General features: G+C 43.3%; 2 protein-coding genes across 3 annotated transcripts in view; one reads left to right on the top strand and one right to left on the bottom strand.

Moving 5' to 3' along the window:
* LOC119659029 overlaps positions 1-27957 on the top strand; it is a 195791-nt gene that overhangs the window by 5426 nt on the left and 162408 nt on the right. The gene's annotated exons all lie outside the window — the stretch shown is intronic.
* Positions 1922-24061, bottom strand: LOC119660236. 2 transcript variants are annotated; one of them, XM_038068685.1, is made up of 12 exons: positions 23741-24061; positions 14870-14980; positions 14355-14808; positions 12553-14268; positions 12427-12495; positions 11074-12361; positions 10705-11004; positions 6999-7144; positions 3371-3473; positions 3166-3308; positions 3014-3104; positions 1922-2943 (listed from the first exon to the last, which is right to left on the bottom strand). In XM_038068685.1, exons 1-12 carry the CDS (start codon positions 23812-23814, stop codon positions 2879-2881), a joined length of 4560 nt encoding a protein of 1519 aa, XP_037924613.1. In that variant the 5' UTR covers positions 23815-24061; the 3' UTR covers positions 1922-2878. The 2 variants fall into 2 exon arrangements, with proteins under 2 accessions (XP_037924613.1, XP_037924614.1); XM_038068686.1 differs by lacking the exon at positions 14870-14980.

Genomic DNA, 27957 nt, shown 5'->3' with positions numbered 1-27957 from the left:
CTTTCACCAACGGGAGTGGAGAGGAGAGAGTTTAGGGAACTCCCTGCCATTCGATCCCTTCACCGGTCGAGCCCAATGTTCTTCGCAACAAGAATGACCTGAACGTAATGCGTAATATGACTTCATCTGCCAGCGCTTCTTAGCGACAGTTTTTTTTAGAGGAAACTCATTCCACTTTTCACAAGAGAAAGTGTGTTCGCTGTTGTCCACCACTCCATTGCAGAATCCACAATCAGGAGATTGTGCCTTCCCAATTTTGTGCAGGTAAGACGGAAAACCTCTATATGCACTTAGAAATTGGGCAAAGAAATAGTTAATCTCAATGCCTTCGGTTAAGCCACGGATCTAAGTTGCCGTGTAGTCCGTCTGCCTCTTGGCTTGTTTTGCTAAGAAAGTTGCCACTCAGTAAGTGTCTTTCGCGCTCCTCAAGGGGAATCACCTCTCTTAAATCTTCGTCTTGTGGCTGTAGATGGCTTTACGCTCTTTAGCAAGAAGGACAACGGGAATCACCCCGGCGATCACCATCACGGACGGTTCTGAGACAGTGCGATAAGCAGATGCCACTCCCAAAGACCTCTGTCTCTGCACTTGAACGATCGATACGGGAGGCAGGGTTGAGATTCTCCTTCTGGTCAAGATAACTCTTCGATTTCGTTCAGTGCAAGGCTGAAACCATAAGTAGTCATCCATTTGCTTATCTGTCGTATCAAAAGGCCAAGTCATGGTGGTGGTGGTGAAGAGGGCAGTCTTGAACGCCTTCCGGGTGACAAGTTTATAGCCAAGTCCCCACAGGTATCCAGCTGCGAGCTTTTCTTTTATTTATATCTTGTCACGGTTGAGGCCCTCCGTGAAATGGAAGCTTCACAGATTGTCGTTAGCATGTTCATAACTGAATTTACGATAGCATCATCATCATAATTTTCACACGGAAGGACTCCCAGCCAATCAGCATAATCTCTTTCGTGTTCAGGAACCTTGAGCGTGACCTGGACATCCGTTCAAGGACGATTATGGAGAGGTCGCTCTTCTCCAAATCTTAGTGCTCCTACCTCAATCCACAGAGCCCGCGCTTCACGAGGTAATTAGCACGGTTGAGCGGTCGGTAAACTACAAGTACCTTAGTTTGTTCCTTGGGTATAGAATCAGCATTCAATAACGTGAGAAGGAAAAGTCAACAAGAAGGTTCTAATCAGAGAGAGGGAGACACCCCAGGGAGAAACCATCTCGCCGGTACCTTGATAGTGATACATAAAAGTATACGGATGGTGGAGAGGAGTGGGATGAAGGTGGAGGCGTTTGCTGGGGGCTTGTGAAATTGGTTTCAGGGGCGCTTCCCTTCTTTATAAATGAGATTATGGACTTCGAATAAATCTAATCAAAACGGAGCTGATATTTTTTGCCGTTAAGACTAAGTCTCTCCTGCATGTTATTACAACACATTGAAAGCATCTTTCTCCGCTTATCGGAATTCCCTTTTAGTGCGTAGCTCTACACAATTGGACCAGAGATCCTGGCAGAGACTGGCTTCCAGGTCAAATCAGCAGTATTCCGGCACTGGATTCGCGCCTACTACCACTTGGCATTCCCGAGTACAAAAACAAGAGAGGTTTAGGTTCAGAATATCCAACTTATATCGTTGCAGTACTCGCTCTAATTGAAAATCGTTGTCATGGAGCGTGTGCGCACTTTAGAAGCCAATCATTTGCCATTTTCGATAGCCGAAAGGTCGTAACCTTGATGAGTTTCGAAATTTGCAGGTTGTTAGCCCTCAAATTTCTATCCCCTTTAGTCGCCTTTACGACAACCAAGGAAAAATTTGAGTGTATTCGTAACGCCAATTCACGGGGCAGAAGGGTTAAATTTGACTCATTCCGAATGAAAGATTGTTAACCGGGTCCCAAGCATCAAAGAACATGTTAAGTCTTATTCCAATAACTTTATTCATATAACACTTATATTTATGAATATTACAAAAGATTGGGTATTACATTTAAAACGCTAATTATAAATAAATAAATTTTCGTGTTACTTCGCAACAAAATTCAAAATGCATTCTTCTTGGAGATAGAAAGATTTTTAAAATTTTTTCTTTTTTTTTGCTTATTTAAATTATATACAATAAAAATGAAGAGAGTACAATCGCGGCAATTTCGACTTTTGTTGATATCATGCATCATCCATCTAAAGGTATTCTAATTCTATAAAATACTATTTTCTCCTCTTCTGCAAATTGCACGAAATCCTCAAAGTATTACCGATTCCCCATTGAATTCTCAATAACTTCTTCCCCACATTGTTCCCCCATTAAAGATCAAATATTCTTAACAATTTCACATGCGTTAGGCGGAAATCTAATGCAATTCATTTTCAAAATAGAAAATTACTGATTTTTGGATTAAAATCGTGTGTTTTAAGAAGAGATGTTGTCAAAGGTTTGAGGATATTCAGGAAACTCATGGATCTTCTCGTGCTGGTTTTAATGCTCATTTACCAGGGGCGCCTTGATTTAAATTTGTTTGTTACTAAAACAATTAAAAAGTCTATTTTCCATACATTTCACTATGTGAGGCTGAAGTCATCCAGACAACAGTTTATCGAATAAAGACCTAGAAGAGTGGAATCCTCAAAGCTCATACGCCATGCTACACAGAGAAATTGAACTAGAGCCAAGCTTTAATTAACACTTCCTTATGCAATATTCTAATTTTAATCTGAAATAAAAATAACTTACAAATCACCAGCTCTTTTAACCTAAACAACATTTTGATTGTTTCAATTGTTGCTGACTTAAGTTAGTTGAAATCAACGCGACTGCACCGCATCGACAACAAGATTCTAGATATATCGTAAAAGCTACTTTATCGCAACTGGAAGTTAACTATCTTTTGATAAAAAACAGCATAGCCAATTCATCGGATGTATTCGCTATCCCATAGGTAGTTCCTGGAAGTGCAGAGAGGCAGAAATTATTGGGCGTGTTCGTTTCGAGGAGATAGGAATAATATAATCTTACCTTTTGGAACAATCATCATGTCGCCATTCTCCAAAGTGGTCTCCCTGTCGTTGATAGCCACTTTCATAACACCCAATATACTTAGCAAGCACTGTAACAGTAAAATAAGAGTAATTAGATAAGACAAAAATTATTTCGTTGACTCCAATTACCAATTCAAAGTGTTTCGTTTTGGATCTCTTCTTCCTTGTGCCAGGCTGGAATCTTATATAGCCGTAAAGATTCTCTACGCCTGTATCATAGTATGCGTATTCTACGCCATCTAATTCTCGGAATTTCAAATTATTTGCACGGACTGGAAAAAAGTACGGAATCACGTTAAAATTCATCCAATTTTAGATGGTTAGGTCACCTTACCCACTGTCGCTTCGGACAAACGGAATATCTTAATTAAATCTGGATCTGATGAAATTTTCTGCTCTGCCAAATTTCTTAGCCATGTCGGTAAGAATGTGGTTGTCTGTAAACAGAGATACTTTTTTAATCCCTAAATAAGGTAAATTATATTATGATAGAGGAAGTCAGGCAATGGGTGTGTTTCCGAAATTTTAGGACAGATTCAGTAAGACGGACGAACAAGAATCGACTTTGGATTTGTAAATCAATATTTACGATGTCAAATTCTAATCGGTCTTAAGCGTGGGTAGGTAGTGCGTCCTTTGATGTCATTAACTTCTGAGACCGTTACTGCTGTGTGGAGAGCAAGAAGTGTAGAATTTGATCAGTTCAGGACCTCAAGGTCTTCGTTGTGTTTACGAGGGATAGGGAGACTTCTCTTGGCTCCAGTTAGAGCCGTAAATCGCCGTAATCCTGTACGCATTTACGTGTATTTTGCCCAAAAAACAACTAGATCGTCCTTGACTTAGCGCAAGTGGTGAGCCTTCACCTTCTGAAGTGATAGTGCCAATAGTGCGAGTAAATTCTCCCTTCACAGTTGCTAGCGGAACGCCGACTGCGCCCACAGAGGACTGAAGGCACTGGTGATTTAACGTGAGTACCTGAAGGGCAGGCATAATCCCAAAGTCCTCTTCGGACATGGATTGATTTGGAAACAGCCACGGCGCGGTACTGGTTTATACTGAGTACAGACTTAGTAGCAATGGATGCGAGGCCTATCTAACACCCCTGTTGCAAGTAAGGGGTACGTACGCTTGATACCACAGGGAGTTCTACCCACGGATGGGTGCAACCACAAGGGGCCAACTGTAAATAACCGCGCCAAGGAGCACATTTCTCTTGTTGGAGGATATGATTTCAAAGTATCATCCCGGTTTCCATTGTATCAAATAACCCCCGGTGAGCCTTCGTGACAAACGCCAAATCAGACTCGGGGCTGGTCGCCCCTTTCGAGTACGTGGGGATGGGATTCTCAATAGGCTAGGTCGTTGGCCCGCTCATTCCCTTCTATGTTTCTATGACCAGGACCCAGAGGAGAGTGACTTTGAGTGTACCGCCTAAGTTGTTGAGCGCGTTCTTGCATTGCCTCACCAGCCAGGAGGACGCTGGCGTTGAGTACAAAGCCTTACAAGACGCTTGGTTGTCGGCCGGAATGACTATGTCATGTTTGGGCTCGACTGTAATCAACAAGACTCCCATGTCCGTACCTCCGCTTGGAATACACTGAGAATACTCCCACTCCGAACTCATATATATGTAGCCATAGGTGCTCAGTTATCCCAGAGACCATCTTTAATAATAACAATCATTGGCGCAACAATCCATATTGAAGTGTGTTAGAGCACTTCATTCAAGACCATAACGGTACACTACAGTACACTGTAGGGGGCAATGTGGTCAGCATTGCGCTCGCCCGAGATTATTACCCTGATTTGACTCAATCATTCAATCATAGCTGAGTCGACTGGTATCCGACGTCAAATCACGATACAAATCCCACTGCCACCAGTGAGATTTGAACTGCGACCTTCCGTACAATAGCCTTGTGCTCTAAACACTCAGCTATTCGGACAGACCATCTTTGGTCCGTCGATAAAGAATATTGTGCTATAACCTTGCAACACATCGCCGGTCTTTTCTGGTTGGAGAGGCTATAGCAAAATTCCTCTTGAAGCTCGTCCAGAGTGTTTGCATACGTGGCTTTAAGCTTAGTTCATTGCATTTATTTCTTGCTTAATACTTGTCGCCACAAAATAGAACTGCATGTTAGGATGTGACCAACTACGGCTGTGTACATCTAGAGAACGATCTTCGAAACTTCATTTTCTTATGATGATCCTCTTGCAGGCGTAGAAGGCTATACAAGCCTACTTAGCCTCCAGTTCTATGTTTAGTCTCCAATTTAAGTTAAGGTTCAGGATTACGGTCTTGAATGAAATGCTCTAACACGCTTCAAGGCCCTGATCCAATTGGATTGCTGCGCCAACGATTAATATTCAGGATTACACTCAGATACTTAAGTTGGAGGGAAATGACAATCTACACTTGTCTTGATTGAAAATAGTATCAGTTCCGTTTTGGTTGGATTTATGCCGAGCATCTGACAGCCCAAAGGCACATTTCACTTCTAACCTTCACCCCCCCCTTCTGTCTAATATTCGTAAAATTTCTTTCATCATTATCAACCAGAGCGCCGAAGCAATGTCGCCATTCTGGGGTCCCGGTCTCCTTACAGTTCAAGCGGTCACCTACCAGATCAAACTGGGTTATCCTGGTTCTTATCAGGATCTATATCCAGGAAGGTAGCTAAGTTATGTTGTTTGTTGTGTAACGATTGCTTAAACGCTGATTACCTCGTGAATGCCGGTTTCTGTGGTAGGTAGCCATGCTGAAATTTGAAGGGGGTAGGTTGGCCTCTTCATGACCGTCCTTATGACGATGTCTAGGATGCGGTTTAGCCTCTTAAACATCAAGGAGGCGAGACAATTTGACTGAAAGTAGTTCACGGACTCATGTGGCGTATGCCCGCTTTTGGTATGAAAATCACGCGCGTCCATCTCCAAGAGTGCCGTAATGTCAAATTACTGGGGCTGCATAAATTCCATGCGGAGTTCTGACTCCTGGTTTGTGTCGCTAGCGTGGAAGTTGATTTAGAGGATAAATTTTCAACCCAGTCTCCTTAGATCAGCACGAGTTGAATGCAATTCTATCTAAAAAATGCTTTTTTTTATTTTCACATCTTCGGGTAATCTGTTTATCCAGTCTTGTAATCCTTCCGAAAAAAAGTCAGCAAAGGTGAAGAAAGAATTAGAAAAAACAGTCCGTTTCGCAGATACAAAATAGTGTGCCTAAAGCCAAGGCAAATACGAATGGTAGAACAACAAAGGAAAAAGCGAGGAAACGAAGGACTAAATCGCCATCTCTGCTCATTAAACAAACGGAAGTCCTCAGCAGGATTTGTTATAAAATCAAACCTGCATATAGTGGAGCAGAAATGCCTTCCATACGGGAAACGAAGAGTGGAGGAATTCTCGTTGAACGAGATCCGAGCACAATCAACAAAGGTATGTTGTGTGAGGTGGTCAAGGGGTTACTGGGAGTGAAGGCTCTGATTTCTTGTCTAGAACCTAATTGTCTTGCAGAAAAGACCGAAATAGAATTTGTGAATGCCCAGAGGCAATCAATAAGCTGATAGATATCATCTCGAGGGCAAAAACTCATGGTGGAGGTTTCCGAACAAAATTTGTTGAACAGCACTGGGACATGAATACGGGTAGCACCTAACTAGTGTTGCAGATGTTTAGACCATGGACATACGTCTATAGCCTGCCAGGGATCTGACAGGAGGGCTGAACAGCGCAAATGCGGGCAGATACGTTACACAAAGCGAAGACTCGTATCGAAAAGAAGAGTTGCGTCCCCTGCTGCATGGATTCCGGGACGTCTGCTGATGACTCTCCACATACCGCGGGCTTTGGACAATTAAACGACAGCAATAAGGGAATATCTTTCTTGGTGCTGTGCTTTTATTACATTCAATATTTTTATCATTTTCTCGGCAAGTTTAATTAGAATAGTTGTTACTTACATTTTGCTCGTTGTTGGTATCAAGTCCTGAATCGGTGTTCACAGCAGCATCACTTTCTGAAACATAATTTTCTGATGGGGTCGGCGGGACTTTCCTCACTCTCTGAGTACGTGGTTTTGAACTGGATTTAGACGGTACATTTGTTTCTGAAATTGAGAATGGAATAATTGGTAAGAAATAATTGGATCGGCTTTACATACGACTTAATTGTGTTTTTCATTATTTGATTTGAAACACGAAAACTGGAACCGATTGCTATTTTTTTTTAAATCTGCGCCAGGTTGATAATTGCTATTTCTGTGATGAGGACGTAGCCGTTTTAATACATATTTCCAGTGTAGTATCATTGTTTTTTTGTAGGCTTTTGTATTAGATTTTCCGTTTAGTGCGTTATGAGATCATTCTGCCCTTGGCACATCAGGGTTTACGTTTGGTAAATGGATGGATTTCCTCCTATTCGGACAATTGGATGAATTTTTCTGCTCATGGAACTTAACTTCCAGTCTTAATTGTGTTATGAATGGAGCCGATGATTTTTCTAATAAATCTTGTGTTTTTTAGTGTTCGTTCTAAAGTTATTTCGCTAGGAGACATTTGTCTGAAAACGATCTAGGGCACAGCAAACAAGCAGGGAAGCATGGTTAAGGCTTTCATGTTTAAAGCCGGGAGCGAATAAATATATCAGGATGTATTCACACGTTTTGATCAAATCCGAAATGAGAATATCCGCGATCGTTATGGGGTTGCACCGATCACGGAAAAGTTGCGAGAGAGGCGTCTTCGATGGTATGCTCACGCAATCCGTGCTAACGAGAATTCACTTGCCAATATTTGTCTGAACATCGAAGTCGATGGTAAACGACCAAAAGGCAGGCTTGATACGCTGGATGGGGATTTAAAAGCCTCGAGACTTCACCCAGATTAGGCATTCGACAGAGCCAAGTGGCGAAACCGATCACGACAACCTGACCCCGCTTGTGAACGGGACAAAGGCTGAAGAAAAACAAGAAGATAAACCATCCATCGCGCGTAGTTACAGATGGGTAACTTATGAATGAGTCGACTCAAATGTGCCACTCAGTCCATTCATGTGGGTGATACGACTCACCACAAATGACGCGAATCGGCGAAATCAAATCCCGATAAACTCTGCATGACGATTTGCACGTTACGCATCCAACTTAGCTAGATTTACGAGGTTGTATAACTATGAGTGAGTCGACTCAAATGCGCAAGTAAGTTCCTTCATGTGAGTGATCACAAAAGAGGGCGACTCGCTACAAACGAGAATTTTTCACACATATGGAAAATTCTAGCTAGATATCAAATATATGGAAACGGTTTATCACACGATAATAAGCACGGTTTAATGGACATTATATTACAAGCAATACACCATTCTGGACATAGGGGCATTCAACAATGTTAGTATTCAAACCATCCAAGAAGTTAAAACCACAACAGGGTTAGAGAGATCTGCGAGCAATCGAATTGTATCTAGATACTAGACAGAGGGGGTGATATACAATGGGATGTCTATTTCTCTTTTATTGCAAATGAACGTCGAAGGACAGAGATCTCTAAAGAGATGGCATAAGGCTGGGAACGTCCAGGAAAGGTAATTTTAGTGGGCAAAAATCCCACACATCCCACACAGATTAGTGAAGAGGAGCGTTGCAGAGCAACACCATCCATCCAAAGCAAATTCGATAGGAGTGGGGTGAAGGTGGTGGAATATGTCGACGATGTGGTGGCTCAGGAATGCTTTCCTAAGTTATCAGCGAGATTGTCTAGAGCACGATGGAATAAGTGTGTCTATAGACTGTGAATTCAGCATAAGTCTAGCCAGAATTGACTTGATGCTATTCACTACTAATACGAGGTTTCCGAGTTGCAACTCCTGCGACTGAGAAAAAGAAAAATTATACTATTATTTCTGCTATGTGGTGGCAGCTCTGAGTAGGGAATACAATAGGAGCAAGCTTAGAGGATCCAAGAAATCGTAGGGGCGGGTTAATGAAATCTCATCCAACAGATGCCCTGATGACCTTTTTCATTCAATTCCATTCGAACTTCATATACATTTTTATGTATGGCCCCGGGAATCAGGATGTTAGCCTGCCGCTATGGCAGCAATTTGGAACTGGAGATAAAGGGGACTTGGGCGTCCCCAACTAAATAGATCATCCGAAGTCTGGGCTCTAGGGGAAACAGAATTCCCAAACAAGACGGGGTGGAACATCAACGATTGGCATACTATATTTTTTACCAGCGGGTTAAAAATGGATTCAAAATGGTGAATCCAGGCCTCAATCATAGTCAAACGTGAAACGTAACAAAAAGTTTTCCATGATCCGCTTTGAACCTTTCCAACTTCGAAATGTCGATTTTTTTTGCGCGTCGGTTAACACTTTCGATACCCAACTCGCTGTGATCTATCTCATGTGCAATTCGTTTACAAGGAAGGATCCCTTAAACGTCCCAAAAGTCCCCTTGATCTCAGCTAATATACCTGTCACTGATTGTTACTCTTCAATCTGCTGATACATTTCGACTTTATTCACGTTCTCTGCAGTGAAGGACATGTTTGGACGATTTTCGTGATGTTAACCTTTAGTGGATGTTCTGCCCGATTTAAACTCCTTGGCTCAACGTGCAACTGTGGAATATGGGGGAGTAGAGTCCCTCAATGTTTCCGTTAAGTCGCTGTGTATGTTTTTGGGAGATATTTTTTTAAAGTAAAGGCATTTGATGACCGCTCTAATTTCATTTTTCTTTATATGACAACTCTTCGAGTTTTCGTATTCAAACGAATGTAACTTCCTCGAATCGTTGCCTATTTGTACGATTTTTTTTCTATGGTGACTTAGGTGGCATTCCAGCAAAAAAAAAAATGTTTTTATTTGAACTAGAAATAATCGATTATCACTACTTCTGGATCACCCCCCGTATAGTTACTTTCGCTGACAGTCGATCCGTTATCAAAGTTTTAGAGTCGGCGATGACATCTCTCGAATTTATGGCTCGATGGAGGCATGAACTAAACGACTCGTCCAAAGCGTATTTTTTCTGGGTTAATGGGCCCAAGAATTTACGAACTCATTGAACGTAGTTTGCGGTGAAGATAGAAATCTACAAAATACGGCGTACAGGTGTTCATAAAATAGACTCGTCGATTGCTTTCAGGATCGCGACGGCCTATACGGGACGCTGGCCAATAGGAGACGTTTACTCTATAACACCTGCCTCCGAAGTACCGAGAGCAAGGCGTTTTCTCTGCGATTGTCTAGCTCCAGCTCTAGTCAGGGGACGGGCACAAAATAAACCGTTCTTTGGGGTTTACACCTAACAACAGACCGTCTCTAACTAGAAAAAAAGGGAGTTGATATCTGTTGTCAATTTCACTAGTTGGCTCTCAGGTTTAGAACCCGTCGGGTTTCTACTCCCTTCTTCCTGTATAAGGCTATGGTCTTGGGAGTTATGGAATCAAAACGGTGCACCATAGTGCTAGTTTGCTTCGCGACCAGCTGCTTGTACTTACTCCCTTAACTCTTTTCCCTCTCATCAAACCGACAATTAAATTAAATGCGTGGGCTAATATCTCTAAAATTTGGAAATTGCTACTTTTTGGATAAGCACGGATTTGTAGTTTCATTTACACCCCTACAGCAACAAATAGCGATAACGAAAAACAAAGGATACTTACGTGTATTAATAGACATTTCCTTTAAAGCATCAAATAAATCCTGCGCTTTCTGATTCGCTTCTTGCACTTGATGGCCTTGATCGGGTAGTTGAGGGGACGATGGATACTCTGCGATACTCTCCAAAACTTTTTTCTTCGGATTCCTTTTCTTAGTAGATACTTTTTGCTGTTTTTTAAGTATAACAGGATCCTTGTAGGAAATTTCTGCTTCATATTGGTACTGTTGGCTCGTCCAATACGGCTGCGGAGGCTGACGTTTTCGTACAGAACGTCGCAATGATGTCGTTGAACTGGCATCACCTGAAAAATGTTATTATATGATCCAACTTTCAAGAAAAATGTGATCAGTTTTGTGAAAATGAAACTCACTTTCCACCCCCGATGTCTTCTCTTTCATTGCCGAACTATTATCTCGGTCTTTTTTCGGCTTCTTTTTCACAGCAGACCTATCACTCTGGGAAGGAGTTTTGGTGGTTTCATTGTCATCGGTATTTCCCTTCCTAACTTTTCTTTTGGCAGAACTTTTCTTAGTATTAGTCGGAGTTTTGAAGACGGGTTCGTCTGTTGTTAAAGCCTGTTGTACTTGCTCCCCTCGTACAGGGGAAATTGCACTAATTATTTCACTCGAATTTTTGGATTTCCGGTGCGACTTTTGTTGCATCGAATGACGATTTTCAGTGTCTTCCAGAGGATGGATCTCATTCGAAGGGAAAACTTGGTCCTGCTTCTGTTTGTGAATAGATGAGCGTCCACGACGTGAAGCAGATGTATTCGTAGACTTTTCTAAAAATTTGGATGTAAGATCCGGCTCAACCGGTCGTTCACTATGTGATCTACTGTGATCATTTCGACTGTCAGGCAATGATACTTCTTGAATCACGGACATGCGGCTTTGGTCTCTCTGTGTTTGTTTCTTTGATGAATTCAGATGAGAGCTGTTTCGTGGTGAACTTCCTGCACTTGATTCTTCATAATGGCTTTTTCTGTAGTCGCTCTGCAATCGATGTATGTCTTCATGCTGTGGAGTCGCGTGCCGATGGTTTGACAGGCGGCGATTATCATTTGTTTTACTCATGCTTCTGTTGTGATTCGTTTGCGACTCTTTCGATTGCGTACTTTCATCGCTTGAGGAACTACTACTTTTTCGCGACCGACTTTGATTTTGCGTCCTGTTTCTATGGCTCAAATTATTGTGGATCCTCTCTTGGCGTTTCAAGTGAACGTTGACAGAGCTCTTCTTTCTTACAGGCGCTGGTGCCTGAGGGATTTTGAAAAGGTGATCATCATCATCATTTTTGTCCAATCCTGCACTTTTTCGTTGCTTTTCTTGTGCAGACTTCATCCGATGCCATGTTTTAATCGTGTTTTCAATTGTTTGGATCTTTGTTGTCACGGCAGGAGCACGGCTCTTCGAACATTTCGACTCTCGATCATATATACATTTATTTGTAATTGCTGTACTGTTATCCGAATGTGTAATGTCTTCATGATAGTGCGACTCGTCTTCCGATGAATTTTCATTCTCAGAATAACCCTTTGAGTAGAGCTTACGACGATTTCGGCTCAAGGATGGATTACGGACCTGTGACTTTTTGCGACGTTGAAAGCTGGATTCAATGTCATTGTAAGTAATGGCTGGCGGAGGGGAATGTACCATCTGAAACAAATAAAAACATGAGAAGGAATAATAGTTGAAAAGGATCGAGTTAAAGATCGGCATACTTTTTTTGATATCACGCGGTGGCCTCTTTTTGATCGCGCCATTGAGCCAGTTTTCCTCGTTTTCAGCATCTAAAACCAATTGCAATTAAAAATATGTTGTCCAACTGAACGATTCATTCATTTTACCGCATTGATCCACAACTTGCCCATTGCTGGCGATAAATCGTGTATATATCCACCGTGTCCTGCCTCCTCTGGAGGCACATGGTCAATAATGTCTTCATTGAAAGTGTCTAAAACGCCTTCGTCAACTTGAGGACTTGGATTCCACTGCATTGGCTCCATGTTTTCTGCAGACTCCTGTTGAGGACGCTCCTCTATGCCATCTAGTCGACTTGCATTCGAAGATCTATCTAATCTCTTGAGCAGCCTATCGATCGCAAATATACTGTCGAAATTGATGTCTGTCGAGTCGGAATTCATCGACTTACTTTTTCGGGGCTGACTTGTCTCTGTGTCGTGGTGCACACTTTCCGTATGTGGTGCTTCGGATCGTGCAGAGGTTCTGCGATTGCTGATTCTTCGTGTTGACACCCTTAAGTCTATTGGTCTAGACTGATGAGCGATACTTGATCGAATTGATCGTGAAGGAGGATCAACATTACTTCTATCGACTCCTTTCTCCTGCAAACGATTCCCATCGTCACTTTCATCGCTGGTTACTTCCATTTCAATTTCCTTGGGGACTGACAATCGAGTGGAATGCGAATTGACAGGGGCTGGATCCTCATCACTTGTCATTTCCGCAATAGTATCTCCCAGTGTTTTCCGTGAATGTATCTTGGAGTTGTTTTTTTGTCTCTTCAAACTTAGTCTGCTTTTAGAATTGTTGCTGGAAATCTGCGCCGAATCTGAAGGTAGTGCTACCGAATCTGCAGGAAGTGCTGGTGGATCTGACGGGAGTGGTTTTTGTGGTTGACTTCCTGCCCGGAGGTGATTCTGCTCTGGCACTGAAGTAGGAGCTGAATGTGTTGTAGCTGTTTTAGAGGGGGTCTGATTACAAGATGATGGCGGATAAACTGGTATCACAATCACTGGACTTTGATGTCGCATTTGTGGAGTTTGTGTAGGCGGTATTGTGAATGAGGCATCATTGGGTTTCTGTGGAGTTTGCTGAGTACGTATTGGTGTTTTCTGAGCTAAAACTGAATTGTTTTGCGACCGCCTGATCCCGTTTACAATTGCTGAGACTAAGTTGGCTGATACTTCTGCCAGATTTGAAGTTAATGAAACATGTGATGTAGAGACTTGTGGAGGAGGATTTGTGTTTTCGGTGTGTCGTGAGTGAAGAGTGTTTGCTGATGAATTGATAGCATGATTACTTCTCTGCAAGTACTGAGAGGCGATCTGCGTCTGCTTGCTCTCCATACTTATCGGATGCATGGATTGATCCTGCATTTGTAGCGATGACTGTACATTTTGAGAGCAAGCCACATTAAGATTTGCCGGAGTTTCATCTACCAAATGGTCTCCGTGTGTAGTTCGCCTGTTATTGTTGATCCTCGTCAATCTCCTTTGATGAGATTTATCGCCAACACATGTTTCATCTACTTCAATGCTTTCATCATAAACTTGTGTATGGATACCAGCGTCATGCTGGTCCTTACCTGTGAGCTGAATGGCATCAGATTTCCTGCTCTCACGAGAAATCAATGATTCTGTTATGGTCTTTGCATGCTTTACTGTTTCTGTTTTTCTTTTATTTGTGAGTGTTTGATCGTCATTTTGTGAAATATTTTCAACAGAGACAATTGAAGGACTACCAGCTATTTGGGATATATCTGAATCATAAACGAGTGGGGGTGCAACACGCTGATTTGGGGTACTTGCTACCGTAGGGCACTGAAAGGAACATCCATAAAATCCATTAATATTTGCGATTGCAATTAGATTTCATGATTAATAATAGAAAAAAATAAAACACTTACAAAGTTCTCGTTTTGTTGGGTCTTCTCGAACGTCTTCAACAAAACACGTCGGCCTAAATTCTGTGACAGACGTCTGAGCTGAATTCGAGGTCGTGGAATCCGTGTCGACCTATTCTTGTCACTTACATCATTACCCTTTTCACTGTTTACATTCTGGGATAATGAATGTTTCGAATTCGCTAGACTTGGTGTGTTCTCATCTGCCGGACAAATATTATCAGGTTCAGCCGCGACGGGTACCGGCGCATCTGTTTCCTTTATGTTCCGTTGAACTTTAATTGGGAAACTTTGACGATTTGACTTATTCGAATCTGATTCGAGGTCCAAGAAAATCCGTTGTGTGTTTCGAATCCCACGTTTTTGTCGGATCAGTTGCACTAGTTTGTCGGGATCGGTTTTATCAAGGATTTCACTGATGCTGATGCTGTTTCGATGATTTGCTACTGGTGCCATTCTGCAATATCAAATTTAGCGTGTTTAAATGTTTACTTAGAAGTATTTGCCTTGGAAATTACATAATATTCTCTTTTTCCTGCTCAGGAAAAGTCAATTTTCGTTTGCATTTCAATACGACTTTACACTGTTTGATTGGTGGTCTAGCGATACTTGGTCGCGCTATAGGAATGCTGCAAATTCAAGAAAATGGTTCATGTTTTAATCTGTAAAATTTGGTAAAAATGCAACGGTTTCAGCTCATAGCATTCTGTTTAGAAGCAAAGCGGTAACATATGATAGAAACAGAAAGACAAACACATAAAATCAAAGAGTATTTGAAGCAGAGAGTCAAAGAGTTTTTCACCTTATATATAACAAACAGTGCAACAGTCCATATTTGAACCCAGACCGTGAAGCGCTTATCGTTTCTGAACCGTAACGTTACGTTAGGAGAAAATGTGCCCTCGCTCGTGATTACTACCTTATTTTGACTCATGTATTCATTCACATTTGAGTCGACTGATACCCATCCATCTTACGATATAAATCCTTTTGCCACCAAGGAGAGGTTTGAATTGGGAGAAAATATACTTTAAGCTTTCCGATCTGCACCTTAAAATGTCCGCATTCCATGTATTATTTTATATATATATGAGGATGCAGCGTGCAAGGTAATGTTAGTAATGGCGGAGTAAACCTTCAATCCATTACAGAGTTTAAAAAGGGTGCAGACCACAAGGAAGTTGCTACGTTGTTGCAAGGAAATTCAGAAGGGGTAAGCGCGAATAGGCTAATCGAAGAGGGAACTGAAGGGAATATAATTGTCCCCTTGCCTTTCCCTGTGTGGTGGTAGTGCCATCTTAGTAAGAACTTTGATCCTATTGTACTCCTGGGATCTGGCACAACATAAACCAAAACCCTGAGAATAAAATATTATTGATAACCAGGGCACAACCCCGAAGTGAAAGGAAACACACAACAACGACAATCGGGCCGTGGCACAAAACCCAGTCCCGGCTAAGTCTTCACTAGCAGGACCGAGAAAGAGATCAGCTTACAAAAGGAAAATTCTCCCAAGAAAAGTAACCTGAACCATATATATAAAAATAATGAAGATGAGGATAAGGGACGTGATCCTTAATAACATCCGCCTGAAAATGTATTGCGGATGAAACTTCGGACTTCAAAGAATCACACCGACCCTTGCTCATTTCAAAAATATGCGCTCCACTGTGAAGTCGATAATTAAAACAGGGCATAGGAGCTACTTGTTGGCCGCCGTTGCCCGCGGTACCTTGAAACGGGTTTCGACCAACACTCGCCATTTCCGTAACCGCAATCAATCCCTCTTCCGTCGCCTTTGCTAACTCCACTGCCAACTCCCCTCAACAATCCTGCGACCTTCTTTGTTTGCACTTTTCTTCCGGGTTCACTTCTTCAACCACTCTCTCGCCATTCCTCTTCTCACGCCTTCCTTAGTTATATTTCTCATTCCTCGACACCAATATCGGACCTGGTCCCGATAGGTTTGATAACCTCTTTCTTGTTAACTGTAAGCAACACATTTCCCGTCCTCTGTGTATTATCTTCCACAAAAGTTTAGAAGAAGGCTACTTTCCTCATTTTTTGAAAGAGGCCTTTATCATCCCTATCCTCAAGAGTGGAGATCAATAGTTGTGAACGACTGTCCTATCTTTCTTCTTCCTTCTCGCTTCATAATCCTCGAGAGATATGTCTACGACTAGGTGACTGCGCATTTCGGTCACCTCATTGTGAAAGAACAACACCGAGCTACTGCTTCAAACCTTTTGCTCTTTATCAATTTCCTTGCTAAACGCCTCAATTTACGACATACCGATTTCGCCGAAGCCTTGACCACAATGTTCTCTCTCTCTCTCTACTCAACTTACAAATTACAATCCTGGCTTTCTTCCTACTTCCCATATCGTTCCTACAGAGTTTCTTTTCATGGACACTCGTCCCATTCATTCCTCTTCTGTTGTTCACAAGGATCCATACTTCGCATTATACTATTCCTGTTTTTAATTAATGACCTGCCCTCTATCCTCACCTGTATGTGGTTTCCGGACGCCCACTACATTAAATTATTTGCCTCTTTTTCGTCTCCTCTAGACTGTGCTTTTTTGCAGTTCAACCTTGATAGGTTGGTCCGTTTATGCTCTGTTATCAAGCCAGAAAATGCCACCGGATGTGCTATTTACTTGAATCTTTTCCCTACTCTCATGTCGGACAACTCCTTTCACTATTGTCGTCCTTTCAAGATCTAGGTGTAATCTTCGCTGGCAAACTTCATTTCAGTTTCCGCTTTATTGACATCACCAATCGTGCTTCTAAAATGCCTGGTTGTATCCTACGTTTCTATTTCGAATTTAACTCAATTCTGCCCTCCTTAACATTTTTCAACTCCCTTGTGAGAAACATACTGAATATTGCTGTTTAGTCTTATCCTCTTTCCGCAACCGTTACTGTCGCGATCTTGAAGTTGTAAAATGTAAATGCAGAGAAGAATCTTCCCGGATGGATTATCCGTCACGGGTCCGCATCCCCAATTCCTGCAGCAACCCTGCATCTTCCTTGAAATATGTACCCTGTAATTGCTTGATAGACTGCTCTGTCAACGCCGACATTATTTTTTGCATTGCCTCACGTAATATACACAGTGCGGACGTTTTTGAAGTACCCTTCGTGGAGCTCGGCGTCTACTTTCACTCCCCGGATTTACTTCTCTCCTTCGTTTTAAGCAGCAGTTAAGCCATTTACTTGCCTCTCCCTCTGAGAATTAATTGTAATTAGGAATTTACTTCTCTTTATATTGTCTTTAATTAAATAAATGAGAACGTGTCCCTTGATATCCACATACAGATGCAATATTCAAAATATGGAGATAACAGGAAGTTGGAATGTTGCCTAAATTCATTTACCGTCCCGCAGAACGTTACCTTGTCGATTGTTCACGAGCGTAATTTAGCGTGGACTCCGCCGCTCTTCGTTTTCCATATGACATACACTTTTTCTCCGCTGGTTGATTTTATAACATATTCCGCGGAGGTATTTCTTCGATGGAGGGATCACGATCTAATCGTTTGTTTCTTCGCATTTTCTTTTGTTGCTCCACAATTCGCCTGAACTTTACGTGATTGGTTTTCTATCAATGAGTTTAATCCCGGCGGAACTGGCTAGTAAATCACGCTACGAATACCACCTTTACAGAAACAAGGCCATATTACTTCATCGATTTCGGTAGAAACCTGTGGACGGCTTCAGGGACTCCGTTGGAAAGCAATTAATTGCGGCTCGTTCTTTCCTGAGAAACTTTCTAGGAAGCAGGTATAATGAGCTGAGGAGTGAGAACTACCTGTTCGGACACAATGAGGATGATACTCCTCATATCGTCAGCGACCCTTTAAGGGTTGCAGATGCTCCCCGAGCAATTCAACAAATCCTTCTGCCTGTAAACCATCCACCCCGAGATTGCTCTATCCACTCGCGCCACCTGTTGTTAAGATCACTACCTACTCCAAAGAAGATATAGAAAACAGGTATCATCGTCTGTCTAAATTCCGAGACGATAAGATTTTCGACTTCTTGCATATATGCACGATGCTCACAAAAGCATGTTTTTTGATGGAAGAACAAAAACCGACCTCAGGATAATGATTCAATCAGAGGGGCTTCCCACTGACGTAGCCCCATTACGTCTTTCTTTTCAATCGCTTTTACGACTCACACATAAATCAAAACCTTGAAACTGAACGCTCATTTATGGATTCAAAGCATATTTCCAACTTGTGAAAGGCACGCGAAGATCACGGTTATGAACGACGGTGAAGTGTTCTTTCCACCTCATCAGTTGTTTATCATCGTAGATGAGAAATCGATGGTTGACGATCTTCACAGGAGCATCGAAAGATTTACGACTACATGCAAGCTCTTTCGTGATGTGGTATTTAGTTCTGAAATTATTGCAATTTGCGGCATTTTCCGCTTCTTTGATCAGCGTATCTTGTCACGGCGTATACTACGGTGAACTCGAGATTTCGTGCGTCACACCCGCGATTACCCGCAGCGGTCAATGGAGCCATTAACTCCTTGCATTCATCGATCCTCTTCTACGATTCGGCAATCAGCTAGATATGATGCCCTTCGGGATGTGTCCCACGACCTGTGTAGTACCCGAGAAGAGAGCATTTTTGATGGCGTCCCAATGCTCATCGATATTCTCAGGGTTACTCAGTACATCTGCCGTTCGATCAGCAAGATAGCTTTCCCACTGTCGAGCGATAACTCCGTGATATAAGTGGTCGATGTTGAACTTAGGAGGTCGCAGCTTCTTGCGAGAAGTGGTGGACACGACACGCAAGCGAATGTAAGCAATCGTGAGATGGTCAGCACTTTCGAGGCCGAAGTCAGCGCCTCTCGGGTTACGCACATCCAGAAAACAACTCCTAAATCTACTGCTGATCGTGAAGTGGTCGATATGTGTTTCCCCATTACATGTCCGAGTAAGGTTTTATCAGATCATACTTTGGCATTCAGATCAATATCACCTTTAGAAGGCTCCCCACAACTGCTTATAATTGCTTGTAGAAATCATCCTTTTCCACTATATCGGCAGTCTGCATTGGTGCGTAGTATCGTACAATTGTGATGCTCCTTATCCCGGACCACAATCCTACAGTCATAAGTCGGTCAGGAACCGGCTGCCAGACCAAGGGAGCGATAACCAAACGTCGTTGCAATGAGACCAATCCCTATCTGAGGCGTTATTAAGGTTTCGGTAGTAATAAAGTTTCAAAATTTGTAGGTTACTAGAACACAAATCTCTATCGCTTTTAGTCGCCTTTTACGATAAGCAGGGAAGGCTTTGAGTATATTCTTAAGTTCCGTGTCACATCGTTACTCTTAATTTCTGTGCAAGTGATAAGCCTGCAGTAGGGGGACAACATCCAAGATGATCGGAATTCGAACTCGAGATAACGACATCTAGCGGTTGGCGCTCAACCATCTTCACCACGATACCTGTTTATATGTCCTTTTCACAAAGTATTCATCAAAATCTATTAGAAAAGAGATAAAATCCAAAGGGACTCATCTGAAGTGGCTCTTCTTGTAAAGCCTCACTGAAATTTATCTGGCACCATTGGAGCCGAGGTGGCCATCTGAGAACATATGTTCCAAGAGAACTCCTGGAGGATTTGTTTTCAGTTCAGTTATTTGCGATTGGCCCCCTCGTGCGAGTTTTATGGTGGTTATATCCATATTGGGGAGTGAAGTTGTGCTGCAATTCAGACGCCGCACCTCCCAGCTGCGGATGAGGTGTTAGATATTCCTCGCATCCCCTGGTCTGACCTGCGTGTTACGATTGCGGTATGTTGTGGCACGAAAGGGTGTAACATATCTCAGGCGGCAAAAAAACATCGAATCCCTTAGATAGAATACTCAGAATGTTAGAAGCAGTTCGTGTATAAAATGTTATTGATTTTTGTTTGTCCCCTGGGACCCGGCATCCTAAAAGTCCAACGAGGACCTGATACCATCCACGAAGTCCACCAACAGGAATATTGGCAGGCACTAAGCCTATGTTGCCAGAAACACTATCGTTCTTGACTAAAAGGCCAAACACGTATTTATTAAATTCAATTGTTAATGCCAACACAGTTTCAAACACTTTAGTGTTGCAAGCTTGACAAATGTCAATCATTAATGTTTTAGTTTATGAATGTTTAGACGTTAGTGAGTTGGTTCTAATTACTTGACGTTGTTAATGATAATGAGGGGTTAATATAGGTAAGAGCTTTGAGTCACTTCTGGTGGTTGATAATGATGAAACATGCGTTTAGGTTGCAATATGCGAAATGTTAAGATCTGAAAAACAGGTTGCATTGTAGAATACAGGCTATATGAGTGCTGAGATCCCGAACTCGTGTCTGCGGTTTCCATGCAAAACGAGCACCGCCCCAAACCCAGAAAGCCATTAGAAATTTAACGCACGAACACGTTGAGGCTGCTCGGTAGTCATAGATAGCTGACATGGTGTGGGTTGGATACTTCTCCGCGAACTTATTAACCACAGCAAGCCGTTGGAGCGCCAGAGTTTCAGGAAGGTCGATGCAGAGAAATGGGAAAGGAGTTAGGAAAAGCTGTGCCGCTAAAGTGTGAGAGAACCCATGTGTTGTAACCTGACTCTAGCCTCCTTAAAGAAATATAAAAGGTCATCAATCATGCAGGGATCTCTGATTAAAAAACTTTTATAACATTTACAATTAACCTTAAAGAACATCCGCAAGGAAGCGGTTCGAACAATCTTGTAGGACCAGTCCCCGGAGCCTTACGAGCCTCAATATAGGCGAGTTCGTTTAGTGGGTACCCCGCATGAGTCGGCCACCATAGAATTTTCAGTGACTTAAAAACCCACTAGATGATGCGCTTGTTTGCTGATAGCAGCTTTCTCCGCATCCGTTGTGAAGGTACATTAATGACCCGAAGAACGGCGAAAAGTTCAGCAGCCAGGACCATACTCACTTTCAAAGAGAAACGTGAGACATGCGTCCCCTCAGGACCAACTATACCGCAGGAAGGCTCACCCCTCCTGCAAGCAGCGTCCGACGCTAGGACCGGAAATCTCTTGATTTAAGTTCATTTACAGCTCTTCCACACACAGCGGCCGCATGGGCACTGTGAATGACATCCAAGCCATACGACAGAATAATGTCACGCTGATTAGAGGTTCTGGGAATACGTTGGGAATTACAGTACTAAACAGGCTTCGAACGACTTATAGATCCAGGGGAGACCATTGTCAGCATCAGGGTGTTGCACCACCAATTGATAGGTTTTGGGGTTCTTTTCCCTTAATTTAAAAAGTTCTTTGGCTGTCTGAAGAGGTGTTCTGAAACGGAGTGGTGGGTCTTTGGCCGAAGCAAAGATCTGGTGTAAGGGGTTGGTTCTGACCAATCCCAAACATCTCAGGATACAAGTAGATATTGAGTTGAGTTTGTTTTCAAAGTACTTTGGAGTATTCATGGTGGAATATTCTATGATGAGCCTTACCAAAGATCTATAGAGATTAATAGCCTTTTGGGGTAGGAGACCCAAAAAAACGGTTGAACAACTAATGAACCTGCCTTGTGGGTTTTAAGAATAATAGAATTCAAGTGGAGATGACGGATTTAACATGGGTGATGGTATGATCGTTATTTTTAATAAGCAGGGGTGCTACTTTGCTTCTTTTCAAGGAGATTGATTTCGATTTGGTTAGATTAAACGGTAGGCCCAACCTATGGGCTTAAGCGTCGAACGCATTCACCAGCATTTACAGACGTTTGGATGACGAAATCCAATCATCTGCAGTGGCCGGTATAAGAAAATCGTTCGCGTATTGGAAGATTTCAATGCTATCAGAGCAAGGATGAAAGGATGCTGTCTAAATGTTGAAGAACATTGAACTTAAAACGCATCCCACCTGAATACAGTCTAGCCTTAGCTGAAGTCGTCGGTTGGACATTATCCTTGACACTCATAAAACAATTTCACCAAGAAAAAGGAAATTTGACATGAGAGGATCGCGGGAACGACCTTCTGATAAGCATCCTTCATATCCAGCGATAACTGGTCAAAGCTCGATGTCCTTAAGTGTTTTCGGAAGGAGCCCTCAGGGGGACTTAACTTGCACCAGATATTTCCGGCGTCAACCAGCGTACGTACTGGTGAGTAATATTGTCAGACCCATGGGCAAGAGACGCTTGCGCCTAAACAAGGCAGTTAATTGACTCTTCTTCAGATAAGGGTTGAGAAACTGTGGGATATCTAGGGACATTCGGAAGGGAAGGGAATGGGGGATATACTGCCCAGTCAGAAGTTCAAGATATTCAAGGTGTTTCTTGGGTCCCATCACGGGGACTTATCACTAAGGTAGTTGCGAAAACCCTTCATGGATTTTCCGAAGAACTTGAGATCCTTTGTAACATTTAAGTTAGTCCAAATCTTACGCGATCGCTTCCCCTTTGCATCCACGACAACCATATTCCATTAGGGTTTAGCCTCCTCAAGGAGTAGAAAATTTTTGGTGTTTGATCTAGCCCTGAATCACCTATACGTATTTTATCTCCTTGGAAAAAAAAACCTTGAACTTCGAGGCCCATTAAGACTTGGGGTGGCCTTTATTTTGCAACTTTTGGGGAACAAGAAATCTGCGCCAGGTATGGTTACCGGAATGTCAACTTGGCAAGTTACGGGCTATCTGCTCCAGTGGGAACTTATTCTAAATGAAAATCCAAAGGGAGCCAGCTTCGAGACAACTTTTCATTTGTTGGGAAAGTGCGACCTGGTACCATACGAGGAATTAACGTTTGAATCAATTCAGACTACAAAGAGTCCCAATAGCATTAAAATTCTCATAGGCTTCCGCAGGAAAGCCTGACCAATGTGTATGTTATGAATGTTGCCCCGAAGACAGTATCTAGAGGATTTAGGATTGAAGGACTTCTCTCATATAAAAGCAGAAATCATTGAAGCAATTTGGCTTCCTTCAGGCTGCATTGTTCTTTCCATAAATCATCCTCACTAGCAACCAGGATTTGAATATAACGTTCAGCAATTTATGTAGGATTTGGCGTTAAGTTATATTGGTTTCCCCAGTTCGGGGGCTCCAGCTCCAACTGTTGGCTCCCACACTGAATGCCTGACTATGGAGACATTTGTAGCGACGCAACAAGTGAGGCTTACATGTTCCAAATATGCCGACGTTCTAACTTGAATTTGATTCGGCTGGTAAACTTCAGGTTCTTCTTGGACTCCACCATAACACAAACCTTCTCATTCCGGCTGCCAATGACTTCATCAATCGGTATTCCCTTCACTCAGAAATATAAACAAATAAGAAACCAAACCAAAGCCAACTCCACAGCCTGAATACAAAAATCACTTCATACTTGTTTTTATCATTGCTCATAGTCCTCCCGCGTTGGCCAAATTGAAAATCCTCTGCAATCGTGGATGATCTCATTCGGGGCGCTCACAGGGCCCCGGGAAATGCCAAACGAAACTTTGTCAGACACAGTCCTTCGCGTCACTTTTCACTCTGAACCTTCACCCGCACGAGCCACAAATTCAGCCATAAGGCGAGGAGTCACTTGGTCACAATAAAGCACCGAAAAAATGTCACTTTTTAGCACAATTCGAGCCGCTAAAATGTACACAAAATTGAGGGACGTAAAGACCGTTACAGAAATACGACTTGAAAATATGAACTCAAAAACTTAGCTGACGCTCGACTGCAGTAGTGTGCGTGGAAACTTCATTTTGACTGAGTGGCGACGGTGCAGTGGCTTTCACTAGATTGCGGTGGTGGCGACATCTTACGGCGAGTAGAAGAGTGCATCGGTTTTAGCTTAGTTACCTGCAGTATTTGCAGTAGAAGCGCATCATGTGCTGAGTGAAATTGGGAAATGTTTGTTAAAAGTCAAAGGTCGGATAATTATGGATATTGAAGCGAACTTTAACGTTGGGGGAGCATTCGCCCCCTCATAAAAATCGGTATATGTGGAATAAAGTGAATTGTGTTCGTCTTATAAACCAGGAACCGGAAACTTGACATTTCAGGTATGAGAGGTCAACTTTTTGTTTTATTTAAGAAACTTTGGGCGGGAAAGCCAATTGTATTTTGTTAATAAATCAGTATTATTCGTTTTGATGTCAAAATCAAATTGGGTTCATTACGAGGTTTTCCGATTGATTTTTAAGATTTCTTTTAAACAACGTATTTATTTTGTTGTATTTTTCTGGAGGAGAAAGACCAATCTTTGTTGAAGTAGTCTTTTGGCTAAACTGTTAGGGTGGGAAGCTAACCTTCCTTTAGACTCTCGAATGAGGTCCACTCTCTTATTGTGGTAATTTGGAGGTCTCAGTGGATGTTTACATTTTTCATGCTCTAAGGTGCATCGATGAATTCCAGAGTTGAATTCCATGAGTCCAGATTGGTATTATGAAAGCTTTGCAGAGCAGGAACCCGAGTCAGTACATGTTTTTTTTTGTTTAGAGTTTAATTTGCATTGCTCTTGTCTCGATGTGTTTCTTCTACGTTAGTAGTCTATCTGTGGCGAGGTCCTGTTCTGGTGCTTTTTCTGGGCCCACTTTTGTAAGCTTTTGTATAAAATAAAACCTTATTAAAATCGGCTTACTGTCTGTCTGTCCGTCTTTTTTTCTTTCTTCAAAAGAGTCTGGCTTGGGCACACCAGAGTGTGGGATTTTTACCCATTAAAACCACCTCCGACTCCCCCCTACCCCATGAAACCACCTTTAAATATTACATCACGGGGCGGAGTTAACTTACTTTAGCTAGATCTCCTTCCGTCTATCCGCGGGGTTCGAAACCGCACCTTCCTCACTTCTTGTGCTTTTCGCAGTTTATCCTGGATTACTGTGGTCATGGAATTGATCGCATCCCAGTCTTCCTGGCAAGCTACCATTCTCCGGACAAAATTTTCCGGTGATACCACTTCACCTAGAATTTCCTCTAGGTTCCTCCTTTCTTCCACGAACCTAGGACATTTTTTTTTTGGGAGTAGGGTAGGTGAATGCGTTTATGCACAGAGTGTTGGACTCCCGCAACAGCACGCTGTCGGACTACCAACTAAACACCTGTCATCAGAGAACTAGCCTGGAACCGTTTGACACATTACCTCGGGCTAGCCCCCCCCCCCCCCCCTGCTCTTCCAGATTTGGGAGCCTTCAAGTCAGGGAATTCCTTTCACCAACGGGAGGGGAGGGGAGGAAGGGAGTTGTTGTTAGTTCATGGAATTCCTTACCGTTGGAACCCTCCGCCGGTCGAGTTCAATCTTCTTCGCAATAAGAAGAGCCCGAACATAATGCGCAATGCGATTCCACCTGCCAGCGCTCTTCAGCATCTCTCTGAGAATGTTGTCTGGAGAGAGCTCCCCTGGGTCTGTATAAAGGTGCTGACGAAAGCCGTGCCACCTCACGCAAGAGAAAAATGTGTATTCAGCGTCGTCCGCCGCTCCATTGTAGAACACAAAATCAGGAGATCGCGCCTTCCCAATCCTGTGCAGGTAAGACTGAAAACCTCCATGCCCACTTAGAAGTTGGGTAAGGAAGTAATTAATCTCACTGTGCGTTCTGTTCAACCACGCGTCTAATTTGTCGATGAGGCGCGTAGTCCATCTGCCCCTTGGCTCATTTTGCCAAGAAAGCTACCACTCGGTCACTGTGCGTTGACGTTCTTCACGGGCAACCACCTTTCTTAAGTTTTCGCCCTTACGGCGGTAGGTAGCTTTGCGCTCCTTGGCAAGGAGGGCAACGAGGATCACTCCCGCGATCATCATCACAGCCGGTTCGGAGACGGTGCCTCTGTACTTGAGCAAGGCGTTTACGATGCACCTCATTATCAACGACATCAGCCCATAACTCCGCACCATAGAGTAGAACCGACTGCATTGCTCCCATAAGGAGACGTCTCCTAGTTGATATAGGGCCCCCGACATTCGCCATTAGCCGACTCAAGGCCGCGACTCCAGCCGCAGTCTTGTCCGCTGCTGCTTTGATTTGCCCGAAGAAGCTTATCTTCCAGTCGTGCATTAAACCAAGGTATTTAACTCCTGGTTTTGACTCTATAGTCAACTCTCCGATCAATATGGGATGCAGAGTCGGGATTCTCCTTCTGGTCAGGATGACTACTTCGGTTTTTTTCCAGCGCAAGGTTGAAACTGGAGCAGTCATCCATCTGCTTACCCGTCACATCAATATGCCAAGTCTGCTTTGCGCCTGTTCAACAGTGCGCCCGGCAACAAGTGCCGCAATGTCGTCTGCATAACCGACCAGGCGCGACTCTTCGGACATATCGAGTCTCAGCAGACTATCGTTGGAAGCGTTCCAGAGATCCGGCCCTAGGATGGATCCTTGTGCTACTTCCGACGTGATTTCCATCCTCCTTTGGCCCTCTAGCATCTCATAGAGCAGGGAGCGGTCTTTTAGATAATCCTTCAATATCCGCAAGAGATAACTTCGCACGTGAAATGAGTTTTCTAGCGTGCCCAGCATATCTGTCCATCTTACGGAATTGAAGGCATTTCTGACATCAAGCGTTATGAGGAGCACTATCCGTTGAGATCGGCGGTTTTGTGCCCCGGCTCGATTAAATGCATCTACGACCTCCATAACAGCATCCACTGTAGATTTCCCTGTTCTAAACCCGAACTGCCTTGCGGATAAGTCCCCGGCAACACGGATCGCTTCAGCGAGTCTACCCCTGATGAGCTTCTCGAGCACTTTTCCGGCCGTGTCAAGCATACAAAGCGGTCGGTATGCAGACGGGAGCTCCGGGTCTCCTTTATCCTTACTGATCAGACGGGAGCGCCGGGTCTCCTTTATCCTTACTGATCAACGTGAGTCTGGCCACTTTCCAGCGACAAGGAAAAATGCCCTCCTTCAAGCACGCGTTGAACACTTCAAGCAGCAATTCTGGCCGTTGGCGGAACACCAGTTTGTAAACTTCCGCCGGGATGCCATCAGGACCTGGCGCCTTCCTGTTTTTCATAGTGAGAACCGCTTCTTCGAGCTCTCCCATTGTGAAAAGGGGGCAATCCACGACGCTTTCCGCGCTGTTTACATCAACCCGTACAGGGTGTCTGGGGAACAATGCCCGCACAATGCGGTCCATCTGGTCGGTGCTCAGTATGCAGGGCTTCCGCAGAGCCCCGATTTTCCGAGTGACAAGCATATAGCCAAATCCCCACGGGTCCTCATTCACCTCGTTAACAAGATTCTGCCAGCCGCGAGCTTTGCTTTTATTTATAGCGCTGCGGAGTCTCCTTTTTGTTGATCTATATTGTGCCTTTATGGCGCATGCCTCCTCGTTGGCGTGCAAACGTTATGCCAAACGGCGGAGCTTATGACACTCCTTCCGTAGGTCGGCAATTTCTGCCGTCCACCAGTACATAGAAGGCTTGTCGCGCCTGGGGCCTCTCCGGGGCATGGAAGTCTCACACGCCGTCGAATCTAGGACATTGGAAGAATACGTGCGCTGGGTCCTCTGGGACCCCGTCGCAGTTTGGACATTTAGGTGAGGTATCTAATTTAAACCTCTACAGCCGGTGAGAAACTGAGTGAGATTATAATTGATCTCCACATGCTT

The sequence above is a fragment of the Hermetia illucens genome, chromosome 6 (genome assembly GCF_905115235.1).
Source record: "Hermetia illucens chromosome 6, iHerIll2.2.curated.20191125, whole genome shotgun sequence".
Taxonomy (NCBI): domain Eukaryota; kingdom Metazoa; phylum Arthropoda; class Insecta; order Diptera; family Stratiomyidae; genus Hermetia; species Hermetia illucens.
The sequence above is the reverse complement of the archived record's forward strand: the minus strand, read 5'-3'. Positions and strand labels throughout refer to the sequence as shown.

What these genes read in the sequence shown, in the direction of transcription:
- LOC119660236 (XM_038068685.1), bottom strand. Translation starts at nt 23,814, where the DNA reads ATGAGATCATCCACGATTGCAGAGGATTTTCAATTTGGCCAACGCGGG. An exon ending in ATGAGCAATGATAAAAACAA is followed by an intron (nt 14,981 to 23,740) that starts GTATGAAGTGAT and finishes TTGAATTTGCAG; the next exon opens with CATTCCTATAGCGCGACCAA. An exon ending in TTTGTCCGAAGCGACAGTGG is followed by an intron (nt 3,309 to 3,370) that starts GTAAGGTGACCT and finishes ACTTTTTTCCAG; the next exon opens with TCCGTGCAAATAATTTGAAA.